This window comes from Bidens hawaiensis, unplaced genomic scaffold (assembly GCF_021521415.1).
Source record: "Bidens hawaiensis isolate Kalapana, Puna unplaced genomic scaffold, B.hawaiensis_p1.1 tig00011436_1, whole genome shotgun sequence".
NCBI lineage: Eukaryota > Viridiplantae > Streptophyta > Magnoliopsida > Asterales > Asteraceae > Bidens > Bidens hawaiensis.
Window position 1 is genome coordinate 508,823 of NW_027491890.1, and position 13,594 is coordinate 522,416.

Consider the following 13,594-nt stretch of genomic DNA (forward strand, 5'->3'; position numbering starts at 1 on the left):
AGCTTTTCCCTTTATGCATTACTAAGGTCAGTAGGCGCGTACTCGGGTACCCCTTCCGGGTAGACTTTGCCGAGTGGCCACACCAGTACCCCGGCCCTTGCATTATAGTTACTGATGATAGAAGAGGAGAAAGAGAAGAGAGACGTGTTTGTGTGTGCAAAGAAGAGAGAGGGAGATGGGCTAGGTGAGTTACTTCGGGTACCAGCGCCCGAAAAAGATGCCGGCTGGTGGCCTATTTATGCATGGGATGTAAACCGTACATTTTGGGAATATTAACAACATTTGAGTATAATTGTGTGCATAATATAAGTTATTTAGGCCAAACGTAGTGGGCGTTGAATTGGGCGAAAATTGGCTAGAACACCCCCACCCCCCGCCGCCAATTTTAGGGCGGGGGCGGGGGCGGGAATAAGTTGTCGCCTGCTCGCTTGAATTATAATAATATAATAATAATAATGTTACCGTTGGGGGTAACGGCTATATATATAATTCAAGCAAAACCGAGCAAAACCGTTATTATATCAATTTGGACACTATCTTGATCTTAAAATTAGAAAACACAAAAGCAAAAAGATGCAATGAAATTAATTATCTAGATATATCTTATTAGATCAAAGTGGCCTGGTTACACTGTAAATATCAACTATGGATCGTGTTCTCAACCGCTGTCGACGGTGTCTTCTACCTGTTAGTTCATCTTCCTCCATTGATATCTCAGATTTTATTAATGATTCAGAAGATGATGAAGATAAAGTCAATGAATTCGCATCGTTATTATTCACAATACGGCCAATACCTTTGAGTATTCCATGATCGAGCTTCTTCTTCTTCTTCATGCTGAAACCATAATCAAAATCATAATCTTTGGTGCAGCTATAAGATTGTTGGATCGGGTTGCTGAGTAGAATCAAATGGAAAGCAGCTGCTTCCAATATCTCTTGTTCTTTTGCTGATTCCATAATTACCATTCAGTAAATTAATAATATTTCTTGGGCTTGATTTAATCTTCGTCTCAATTATATATATTGGTTATTATATGTATAGACAGAAACACAAGAAGAGACAGAAAGAGATGAATTAATGTTGGTGGTGGGATATTGAATGGAAAGTAAGAGGAAGCTGCGTGTAATTGAGAGCGAAAGCAAGACTTCGTATAGACTTAACAACCTACAAGACGCGGATAGTCAATGTCTACGTGGATATTCAACTTTATAAATACTCATTTTTATTTATTTTATACCAAATATATATATACTAATAATATTTCTTAGTAAATGTTACCTAACTTGCCATTATATACACGGTAACAAAGTTGACTCATCCCTTAACAAACTAAACTCCACTTCAAGATCATCTATAATAGCTTCTTAAGTAATTTGTTATAACTTTTGTATATAAATATTTGAAAATGAAAAATCATATCAAGATTTACATACTTTACGTTACTATTTTAATGATCTTTGATGGTCTATTTGATAAATTTATACACATCAAAGAAAAAACATCCAAAAAGTAAGGCGCACACTGCAATCAATCTAGCTTATACCCCAACTATAGCTTGTAATATTCATGGCATAAGGGAAAATTTATAAAAGACACATGTTGAACAAAATTTTAAACAAAACAGGCATGAAAGTTTCACTTTTCAAAACTAGTCAATAAAAAAAAGACAATCACATTAAGACACATATAATAATTAGACTCCGCTAGAAACCATTTGAGCATACACTAAAAGGTATGAAAGCTGACGTATTTCAATTTTTTTACATACAACTATACAAGTGTCAAAAATATGCTAAATAGTAGGACAATGAGATCTATTATTGGGCTAGGCTGGAGTTGGCATTGCTTAGGCTAGGATTAAGCCGACTGCCCTATTCAACCTAAAAAGACACACACCGCACCCTTCGAGCCTAGTCATTGATATCTAGCCACCTATGGAGCCTAAGCATTTTATCCTGTTGCTTTCAATTGTTTTCAGTGCAGGATCAAGGAATCATAACCATCTTATATACATATTTTAACCTGATGACTAGCCTATTTTCCTCATTGACTAGTTTAAAAAGTCAAGTTTCTATATATGCCTATTTTGGGTTACTTTTGGGGCAAAATGCCTATTTTAAAATTTTGGTGTAACATGGAACTATAGTTGGACAAAATTAACAAACCCAATTATCTACTTCTTGATCATATAGATAGATGATTATAATGTATGTTGGGTTCTTTTGTGCCCAAGTAATTTATTAGTGATTCAGAAACATCAAAACCAAAAAACAAACACTAAATGAGCACTATCAAATAATGTTTGAATGCCTGTTATAGGTAAAGGAATTTAAAAACAATCTGCTAAATGATCAACCACAATATTTCTTCACTCTTATGCAAAACTCAGCTAATTGATTAACATGAAATCAAAGTTTGTCTGAAGATTCATCAATACCTATTGTATGTGTTGACTTATTCTTGAACACAAATCATATTTCCATTGGTATAGAGCTCCCCTGTATACAATCCGCCCTTGCCTACATTAGCATTCTTCAACTGTTCATCATTAACGGGACAATGATCAATGATCTTAGCCCCGGGCGACGAAAATTCCTTTACGACATTACCAATCGCTCTCGTAGCCAACGAAACATCCGGTATTTTCTGAAAATCTAATTCAGATCTCGTAGATGTTGATATGTGTTCTTCTCTCGGTTGAGTAGTTGATTCGAAATAAGTCAACGGTTGACTAATTGACTCCGACTTCGTCAATGATTGACTATTTGACTCCGATTTAGTCAACGGTTGGCTGATTGACTCCGATTCAGTCAGCGGTTGACTAATTGACTCCGATTCAGTCGCAGATTCCGATTTAGTATCCGGCTGCGAAACAGATTTCGACTCCAGTTTCTTCTCCGGCTGACGATACCGTTGCGCCACCGGAACAGAGATCCGGTGAGCCGCAGATACATCAGGATTCGCAATTACCGGAGCTAAATTGTCAGGCGACGGCGCGTACGCTTCACGGTGAACGCTCATCGGAGTAATATCCTGTGTAGAATTCGCCGTAACCTCTACCGTACTGGAATTAATCGTATCCTTCAAAGACCTAAAATCCATAATACCTTCCAATCCGTGAACCGCAATATGCGCACCGTAGAACAATCCAGGAACCGCAATATCCACTCCTTCAATCATGATCGGTGACCGTAGCGTCAGCGGATTCACCACGCGGATCTCGTGTCCAGGTACGAGTGACGGTACCGAACTCGATCTGATTAATATGATATTAGAAACTCAGTGATCGAAATTAACAGTTAAAAAATGATATTAGAAACTCTTAAATGTCTAGTGAATCAAATATGATAGTAATTATTACATTAAAAAGGATAGAGAATAATAGAAGAATATTATAATAATTCAAATAAATAAATTAAACACTATAATTACGATGCTTACAGAAGCATACGGAGATTTGTAAGAGATAACCGGTGAGGAACGCAGTGGAATCGGAGTACGGTCGTGTAATCGGCTGCTGAGAGTGTCATGTCGAGAGCGTAAAGAGCGGAATCGATCGGTGCGAAGAAGGTGAAGTTGTTGCCGTTGATGATGTCGTAATGGAGGTCGGTGGTGGAGATGGCGTTGGCGAAGAGGTGGTAGCCTCGGAGCCTGAGAGCTGCGAGCATGGAGCGGTATTCGCGATCCGGTACCGCGGTTACGGTTACGGTGGTGTTGAGGACGGTGATTAGGATGAGAAAGGTGGAGATGCTGAAACTGGACGCCATTGATGATGGAGAAATAGTTTTGGCGGGAAATTGTTGTTTTAGGAGTAACTAACTGCTAACAAACTTTGGGAAGGAGGCTGTTTATATAACAGTTCAGTTTTAATTCCAAAAAGTTTAGCACATTTTATATTTAATTATATTTTAATTTAGATAAATTAAAAAAATTAGCATAAGTGAAAGAAGCAAGAAGAAAATGAATAATGAAATCTTACAAAAAGAGTCATGTAAAACTGAAAATTTATCATCTCAGGTTTTATAAATTGTTAAAAGATTTGAAAAACAAATATTAATTAGGTAAGTAGCTTTTTTATGGGACTTGGAGGAGATGATATATTTAGATTATTTACATGTAAGTGGGAAATGTTAAGTGACTAGATACAACTAGGTAAACTATTTGGTGGAACCTTTTTCTGTTTGTTAAAAAAAGAGGTTTGTAGTATATGCATACAATGCCATGATTGTTAAAAGTTGAAAGAAATGTGCGTTAAAACAATGATGAGTAGCTGCAAACTTATATAAGGTTTACTTGTAAGATGTTGATGGAAGTTTGATGATAATAACCATTAGACTATAAGGTTTTGTTGGTAAAGTGTTGATGAATGTTTGATTCTTATTAACCATAAGGGTAGAATGCTTAGTTGATGAAACATTGATGAGTGTTTGATGATAATTAACCATAATGCTAGAAAGCTTAGTTGGTGAAATATTGATGGTAATAATTCACGTTTACTTGCAAATAAGTAATTAAGAATATAATCATATGAATAACGGAAATGGTAAGACTGTGGGTTAAGATTTGGTTAGTTAAAGTGTCACGTTACTACCACATAGACAGTGAGGTAACTAACTAACCCATCCATAAATCATGATCAGTAATGGGGAATTAGTTAACCAAGTTATTATTATTATTATTTTAAATAATATTGAATCACCCAACCACAATAGTTCAATTTTTGGAAAATAGGAAATAGACGACACTATTACTTTGGTGCAGACCACCGCCCCAATTTTTGGGATGAAATGGTGTGTGGCACCCTTGGGTGTCAGGTGTACAAGTGTGACGCTCTTGATGCCTCCATAACACTTGGTCTAATGGTAATGGTTTTGAAAAGTTGTTATAGAGAACTACAATTTGTGATTATGTGGTCTGTGGACGGAACCACTTTGTGTTCCTCTCAAGAAAAATGAACCGGTTGACTCTCCGTGATTTTCGGTATGGACAAAATGTGTTCATTTGTCTATTTTTCGTCTAAAAATCTTTAGAAAATACTAATACCCTCTTTTATAACGTTTCAATTGTGTCCCTGTGCTTTAAATAAATGCAATTTGTGTCTCTCCATCACCTCCACCCCATCGCTACTACCACAACCACCACCATCTCCTCCATCTCATATCCATTTCCTCAATTTCCAAAATGAAATTATTATTTGTCAAGACCATCCAATTAAAAAAAACATGAACCAAAACTCTTTTTAGACCTAAATTCACTATTTGGAGCACGATTCACAGCTCAAATTAGACTTTTGAGATTATATAAACCCCAAACCTCTTTTAATCCCACCCACGAAGCACAAGAAATTGAAGTTCTCTCAAATATATTACTGGAATTGTATCAATGATGGTGAATATTACGTGAAATGGCCTATAAAACTGTCTAGTGCAATAGTTAAATTGTAAAGAGGATGCCCGTCTTATTCGATTTTGGACATGCGAATTTGTTATTAAAAAAAACTATTAAGAAAATGATTGAAATGAAACATTTGCTGAATGCTTTTGTTAAATGGGGCTACTCATGTAGATGAAAAACAGGTAAAAAAATTTGACCAAAATGACAATTAACCATTATGCTAGAAACGTTTAGTTGGTGAAATATTGATGAATGTTTGATTCTATTTAATGTGCGCTTTGAGTAAAGGTTGTTCAGACCATTGTTATGACGATCTTGGTCTTGGATTAACGAATATTGCATGCGGAAATATTATGAAAATCGGTTTTGAATAGTTAAATATATTATGTGTGCTGTGTTGGTGATTTTGGAGTTGTAACCTTGATTATTTAGAGAGTCATATGATAACTTTCAGATTAAAAGTTATTTCGGTGGTTCTTTAAAATATTTTAATCGGATAAAATTCTGAATTTGAGACAAGAAATTAGTATGATTTTGTGAGGAAGATGAAGCTGAGCCTCGATCAATTGAATGGAGCGTTATGTATATCTATAGGAGCAGTTAGATTTGGATAATTGCATTAGTTATACTTCAATTTTTTTTATTTTAATTAATATGCCTCCAAATTAAATACTTATGATTATGTGTGACATAATCATAAATTAATTTTTCTAATGAATTTTTAATGAAGCAAATTTGCCACATGGACCCTACAACGGGGGCGCTCCCCTTGGACCTTATTCGTTAGGGGATTCACCCCTAACATCATAATAAACTAAAACAAGTTTGCACTCCGCACATCTCCCAACTTGCTTAATGTTTATTTTGATTACATTGGTCGGCCAGTTAATTCAATTACATTAAAATACTAACATGTTGGACTAATATAAATTGCACAACTACGTGATGATAAGCTCGTAGACGTCAATGAGAAATTAAAGTTTTAAGTAAAACTTGTTACATAGTTTTATTTATGTTTTCATATAGCATGTCAAATGTGAATGGTAAGTGTTTGTAAATCAAAGCACACAACTGTTTTATTTTTCTTGATAATTGTCTTCCAATGTTACATGCTTATCAAGGATTTGAATTATAAAGTATACGATTGTAACATATATCTGTTTTCGGCATGATGTATATATGTGTACGCAGTGGCAAAGCTTGGGCTTCGTCATAGGGTGAACGACGTCACGGACCAAAAATTTCTGGGTCGACGATACGGTTCGTGTCGGTGGTTTAATTCGGGTCGGATCAAACAATATAACATCTAATATCTATTTTTTCATTCATTCAAACGATTGTTTTTATAATAAAAAAAACTAGATAATTTTTTAACCGACAAAGACCTAACATACTCATAATAATGCGAGAGCCAAGAGAAAGGGTGAGTACATTAGAAGAAGAATTAAAAAGTAGCTCGACGACCTTTAAGATTTTTGAAAATCCAAACCCTAATCAATTTCAGTTCCTTTTTTACGTTGTTTAAACAAATTTTTGTTTTTACAAATAGCCCCCCTCAATTTTGAGTTTTTATAAAAGCAAAGCTTTTTACTATTCGACTACTATTTTGTAACTTTTGTTTATAAAATTTTGTGATGTTTTATAAAAAAGATCAAACGATATATTTAAAATTAAAAAAAAAATCAGTGGTGACTGGTAGCTTTTTGGAAAAATACATCGGAGTGACCGCACTAAATAGCTATAATAATTTTCGTGAAAAATCGTGAAATTTACCCTACTAACGGAAATGGCAGTGACCGGGCCACCCCGGGTCCCCAAAGAGTTGCGCCCATGTGTGTACATGAAGCATTTATATGCAGATGGTGTATAAACCAACCATTATGACTTTCGTGTCATCGAATCAAGAAGGAATTGATATAACTCATGACTTTCGTAAACGATGAATTTTGATTAAATAACTTAGTTTTATTAACTAGAAAAATTATAACTTTAAAAACTGATTAGAACCTCATCTAACCATAATCATGACTTTGATTATGTTATATAGATCATGCTCGATACAATTAAGAATTGACGCGACCTCTAATTAAATAATAAATAAAACCTCCGTTTATCTAATAATATAATTACCTATTATAAATTAAATACAACTCATTTAGTTTATCCTTAATATATTTAATTTATTGACCCAATTCCATAACTTGAAACCGGCCAACATGAGCCGTCCCATCACTTGCGATCCGCCCAACCAGTCTTATTGACTCGAGGACATGAATTAAGTCCGACATGGAATGCCTTTAATAAAAACTACAAGTTTATGTCATTGTGAGTCATTGAACTTGCCCGATTAGCTAGGATGAGATCTTATAATATTGTTGGTTTTGAGTAATTGAATAACCATGTACATACATAATAAATAAAGTATATAATCTACTATTATAATAAACAAAAATGATGTTTGTGCCACATAGCACCTAATTGGCTTATTTTTGTGTCAAGTGGCACCCTTATCTTGTAACATTTAATTCATAGTTTTTTAATTAAAACAAATCAATTAAAACATTCCTTAACAAGCCCTATTTATTTTCGACAATTCTTAATATGAATGAAAGACTTGAATTAATTATACTTAGTTATATTTAATTTTGGTGTTATGGGCTAGATATATACAATTATCTAACCAATATAATAATTTTTTTAAAATAATTGTTGTTTTATTTGTAATTTATCAATTACCAACTTTCAATTAATATGTACTCAGATTAGAGTATGTTGATAGAAGTTTTCCAATTTTGAAGTCTAGAAAAATTTGAAAGAAAAAAGTTCATGGCTTTATTGAATATAAGTTTTTTTGCCAATAAAGTTCTTGACAAAAAGAAGGTTTTTGATTTCTATTGAGTGACTCATGTTCATATAATTAACTATTGCAGCGGGGTGTGCTTATGTTTTCTTTTCTTGAATTACTAAGTTATGATTATATTTGTAAACTACACGATTTAGAAAAGTATTTTGAAATTTGATGTTAATGAATCAAACTAATAAGTTATTTGTTGCAGTGTGAACCAAGTATTTATTTATATGGTGTTATTTTTGCATAAGCGTGATTATTGGTTGGGCTTTCAAGTCAATTTTTAAAGACATCCTACTTTCTTTTGAGGGGTAAATGAGTAATTTTATTTTGCACGCATAATATTGTACTTATGTATATGTAAAGACATAATTAGTAATCTGTTATGATTTGTTTGATGTATATTTGCAGAGAAAAGTTGAATTCTAATGTCTCTGTTGTATTAATGGAGCATTGACTCATTTCAGTATTGCCTTGGATTAATTCAACTATGGATTATACAACTAAGTTGACCATCTCTAACCATCTTGATACTTTTTTTTCGCATCATCTATTTCATACTTCATGGGTTAATAAGTTGAGTAAGTTTGATTGAACAACTAATGTATTTATATAGATAATTAATTAGTTAATTTATTATACATGTGAATTGTGCTAAAAAGTAGAATCTATCTGAGGTCTTATAGTAAATTGGTAAATTGTCATTAGGTTTATTTAAACAAATGAAATGTCACTCAAAGTACAAATATAACTTTTTTTAACTTACGTTGTTATTTTATATTTGAGTAGGAATATACACATACATAAGTTTCTTAAATATATTTTATGTTTTTATTAGTATTATCAACTTTCATAGTTGATGAAAAACTAGAGTCTATTATATGTATAGGAGATTATTTTGAAGAAAAGAAAAATGAGAATTGGACAATTAGAAGAGGAATAATTGGAATAACTGGTTAAGAAATCAAAAAAGTGATATTTTTGTATTTGAGATATGAATTTTAGTATTTTAATTTTTCAACCCGTGTAACACACGGGTTTTTAACCTAGTTACAGAATAATTACAAATCTGTCTTTTCTAATAAAAGCCTACAACTTTTGCCACTTGTCAATATCATAGCCCTCCTCACCCCTTTTCAACCAATTTTCATATATGATCCTTATCTTTTAAGTCATTTCAATATATAACATTAAATTATAGGTTTATTCCAACTAAATTCGTTACTACATATAATAAGTATTCTTCATATGGATTGACAAGAGACGATTAGTCATTAACTTGGACTAAATCCTGATAACGTCAGCTGCTAAGGCTTAGCATTTAATACCTAAAAATACATATGATTTTAAAACTAAAAGTTTTCAGGTTGACTCGAAACCTAGAATTTGGACCCAAGAACCAACCCGAATTACTTCGGTTCAGATTCTTGTTAGTATTTTCTTGGGTTCGAGTTTCTCGGATCGGGTTAGTTTGGGTTCAAGTACGGGTTTTCTTGGGTTGGGTTTCATGTTATGGGTAAAAGTGACAGCCCTACTTTCAACGATTATATATAAGAATCACTACATTCACTTTATGCAACTTTAAACTTATAATATTTTTCTAACTCAGAATAATCACTATTATTTGAACATGGTTTTAATGTTAGTATGTATTTTTTTTCCTGACAATAACATTCATATAAAACAAACAAATCATTTTGTTATATTTAAATTTTCGGTTTTTATTTTGCTTGATTATACAATTGTTAATTGTAAAATATAAAGTTAATTAAAACATTTGTCATACACAGGATATTAATAACAACAAATTTATCATGATCAATCAATTTCAAATCGTAAAGATTATAAGGATGATTATATCATCAAAGTTCAAGTATATGGTTTTTGAGATAATCATGTTTTTTTTATAAACATGAGCAGATATTCTCAAATGACATGATATTTTATGTGTATGAATATTTTTTTATTAGTATCATATATACATATTATTTATCTAGAGTTGGTATGTACTTGAAGAATTTTTTTTTTCACACGGACAACTATTTATGGCTATATCAAGAGTTATAAGCAGACCCATATGTTACTTTATTAATAGCTACAAGCAGACATTGACTAAAGATTTTGATTTTTGATAAACAATATGTACATGCTAATACAACCACAAATGTAATGTAAAAGGATGTTTTTACCTATTTGTAACATATTTGTGTAATCTTAGTTATGTAATTTATGTAATTTTAATTTAATTGTAATTGTATTAACAATATATAATCAATTTCTTGAATGCATTTCACTTAATGTCCAAAGTTTAAAATTTTCAACAATTACCCGTGTAATACACGGGCCTCAAACTAGTGATAAATATATTTGTTGCCTCCCGCAAGATATGGAGGATCCGTTGTTGTTGACACAATCACACAAACCAATACCCCTTGTCACGCCTCGATGGCTTCCCTCCCGCGCCGTTGTGCTTCCAACCTCACCAGATCCCTCGTGACGAAGTCTTGGATTCCAGCTTCCCAACCTCAACTATTCAACGCCAACCGAACTTATATTTCAAGTTACGTTGCCTATCTTATTATTATATTTCTTGCCTGTGTGTTAATTAGTTTTATGCATGTATTTTTGGATTTCAGTTACAGAAGATCTAGGTTACTTGAAGAATCATTTGGTTGCTATGCCCGGAGCTCCTTCGGTGTTATTCCCTAAAGTCGACGGCAAACAACTAGCTATGCAAGTTCCTGGGCTGGAGAAGGTGCAAAGTGAGGAAGGCCTATGTGTATCCCTAAAGACGGATGGAGTAGAAGACGTGATCGCAACAATTGACGGCAACCATTTGCTCGTTCAAGCCCACGCTGCAGATGGAGTTACAACCTACCTGGCTGGCATGAAGACGTGTAGCAACAAGAGGGGTTTAAAGGGGATGATGATCAAAGATGGAAGCTTGATCATAACCCTTCCCACCGTGAGGTTCAGAGTCACTAAAATGCTCTCTCATTTCCTTCTCATGAGGATCCTTAGACTCTTTGATCTTCATGAGTATTATGTTTTCGCTGGTATATCATCTGTTAATTATATACTATCAGTTGCTCATAGAAGATTACATATATATACTACTTCATAATTGCAGAGACATGGTTTAGGTACTCATTTCTACAAAGCAAAATAATACCGTTGATAACCTGCCCAAATGCGGTGATTAGGTCCTTCACAAATTATAAGAAGAAGACTGCTGCAAGCGTATACGTAAGATTGAGTAGAGGAGATTTGGAGCAGTTGGAGACAACTAGTGAAAGCCTATGCGTCTCCTTAAAGATGCTCGGATTCAAGTTAGAGGACGTGAAGCTCTTTTTTGAGAACAACACTGCTCTTGTAATCGAAGGAAAAACAGACACCGAACACTATGTTGCGGGCGTGCATATACCAGAGGGCTACGAGACCAAGACTGGTAACATCAAGACAGAGATGAACCAAGGAGTGTACATGGCAACTCTTCCGCGCAAGCAAAAGGAGACTGTTGGAAACTAGTTCTATAAGGTTTATGTGTGTGTGTTGGTCTTTTGAACGGATATCTCTATGTATATAAGAAGTGGCTTTTTTTCTATTTTGATCTCATTTATATTTGTGATAATTTGATACTTGGATGTTAGTTTGTGATGATCAAGCAGTTGAAAACAGTTTTTGGAACCAACTGGTGGGTTTGCATCATAACAATAGTTACTTGGCATACTAGCTAGGAGCTAGCACTTTGATATATAGCTGTTTCTCATACTTGTCATGGCTTTCCAAACACTTATGGATTCATCCATGCTGACTAAACAGGCTTTTACAAATGTTTTGCTAAACCAATACATTGACTAAATAGGCAAGTTGTTAAAGCTTAATCAAAATTTATTCATTTTCTTCCTTGTATATGTACAGGACTTGTATTGCAATGCCTCTAGGGTGTTGGAACTTGGAAGCCTAATGGCATTTTGAGTTTACCAGCATTGGGCTAATGCCGACCCAATAATAGGGCATTCTCAAATCATTTAAAACATGGTTTTTAAGTATAAAATGGCATGTAGCCTTTCCTTGATGTAACTTATGTTAAAGACCTTTTTGCTCCTATTTTGAATTTTATAATTTTGGGTCCTAGTTTCTTATGAGTCCTAATATATTATAAAGATTTGTTCACATGGCAATGTAGTCACTAAATGTATAGAAATGGATAACGAAGTTAAAGGACACAATTATATAGCTGAATAGTATTTAAAAATTTCTGAAAGATTGATCAACTATTTAGCAAAATATAATATTAACCGAAGTTCTTTATTGGTTTTAGGCCGGGTACATAACCCTCCTTTTGTGATGTGTGGTTTAATGAATCAAACCCGCGCAAGATGGTGCTTCGGCTAGAGGCTTTTGAGGATTAGACCGTTTTGTCATTACTTAACACAACTAATAAAAAAAAAACTTGAATTTGCGAAAACACATGGAATGTTAATTGAATATCATCATATGAATCAGCAAATCAAATGAACTCATATCAAAAACACCTTTTAGAACCTTATAATAGCCAATTTTAATATTCATAGAAGATCATATTAAAATGTAACAACACAAGATCAGTAACTGCTATCCAATATTATTTCCACTTTTCCAGTAAAAACAGAGTAACCATATGTTCATTTCCATCTAGGCATCTGCACAGGTCATTTCATTAGCGGAATAGAGTTCACGCATGTACGGATCGCCACGGCGTATGTTAGCAATACTCAACTGTTGGCGTTCATCAGTAATCTGACAGTTAACCACCGTATTATCCACCGGAGTAAACTCATTAACCTCATTACCACTCAATTTCGCAGCCAGTGAAACGTGATGTATTCTCTGAGGAACAAACGGAGATCTCATAGCTACCGTTGCGTGTTCTTCAAGCGGCTGAGTTATCGACTCGAAATAAGTCTCCGGCGGCCTATGCGTCTGAATAATACTCTCCGATTTCGTCTCCGGCGGCTCAATCGATTGACTAAGACCTCCTGATTTCATCTCCGGCAAATGAATCGATTGAATAGCAGGTTTTAATTTCGTCTCCGGCTGCGTCACCGGTACCGGCGCCGGAGATCCAACGGTGTCAATTCCGGTAACGACAGAAGTCTGAACAGCCTGAGGCGACGGCGCGTGAGCTTCACGGTGGACGTTCACCGGATTCACCGGAGTGTGATCCGGCGTTAGGTTTACAGTTACCGAACTAGAATTAGCGGTATCGTTTCTAGATCTGAAATCAATAATACTCTCCAAACCGTGAACAACGATATTCGTATCGTAATACAGATCAGGCACAGCAATATACACTCCTTCAACAAT

General features: G+C 34.2%; 2 protein-coding genes across 2 annotated transcripts; one reads left to right on the plus strand and one right to left on the minus strand.

Moving 5' to 3' along the window:
- Positions 1-611: 611 nt before the first annotated feature.
- Positions 612-3,917, minus strand: LOC143537939 (uncharacterized). The gene is made up of 3 exons (XM_077031602.1): positions 3,455-3,917; positions 2,510-3,281; positions 612-837 (listed from the first exon to the last, which is right to left on the minus strand). Exons 1-3 carry the CDS (start codon positions 3,768-3,770, stop codon positions 612-614), a joined length of 1,314 nt encoding a protein of 437 aa, XP_076887717.1. The 5' UTR covers positions 3,771-3,917.
- Positions 3,918-10,817: 6,900 nt separating this feature from the next.
- On the plus strand, positions 10,818-11,980 carry LOC143537886 (uncharacterized). Its single transcript, XM_077031554.1, has 2 exons — positions 10,818-11,301; positions 11,376-11,980. Exons 1-2 carry the CDS (start codon positions 10,863-10,865, stop codon positions 11,771-11,773), a joined length of 837 nt encoding a protein of 278 aa, XP_076887669.1. The 5' UTR covers positions 10,818-10,862; the 3' UTR covers positions 11,774-11,980.
- Positions 11,981-13,594: the final 1,614 nt, after the last annotated feature.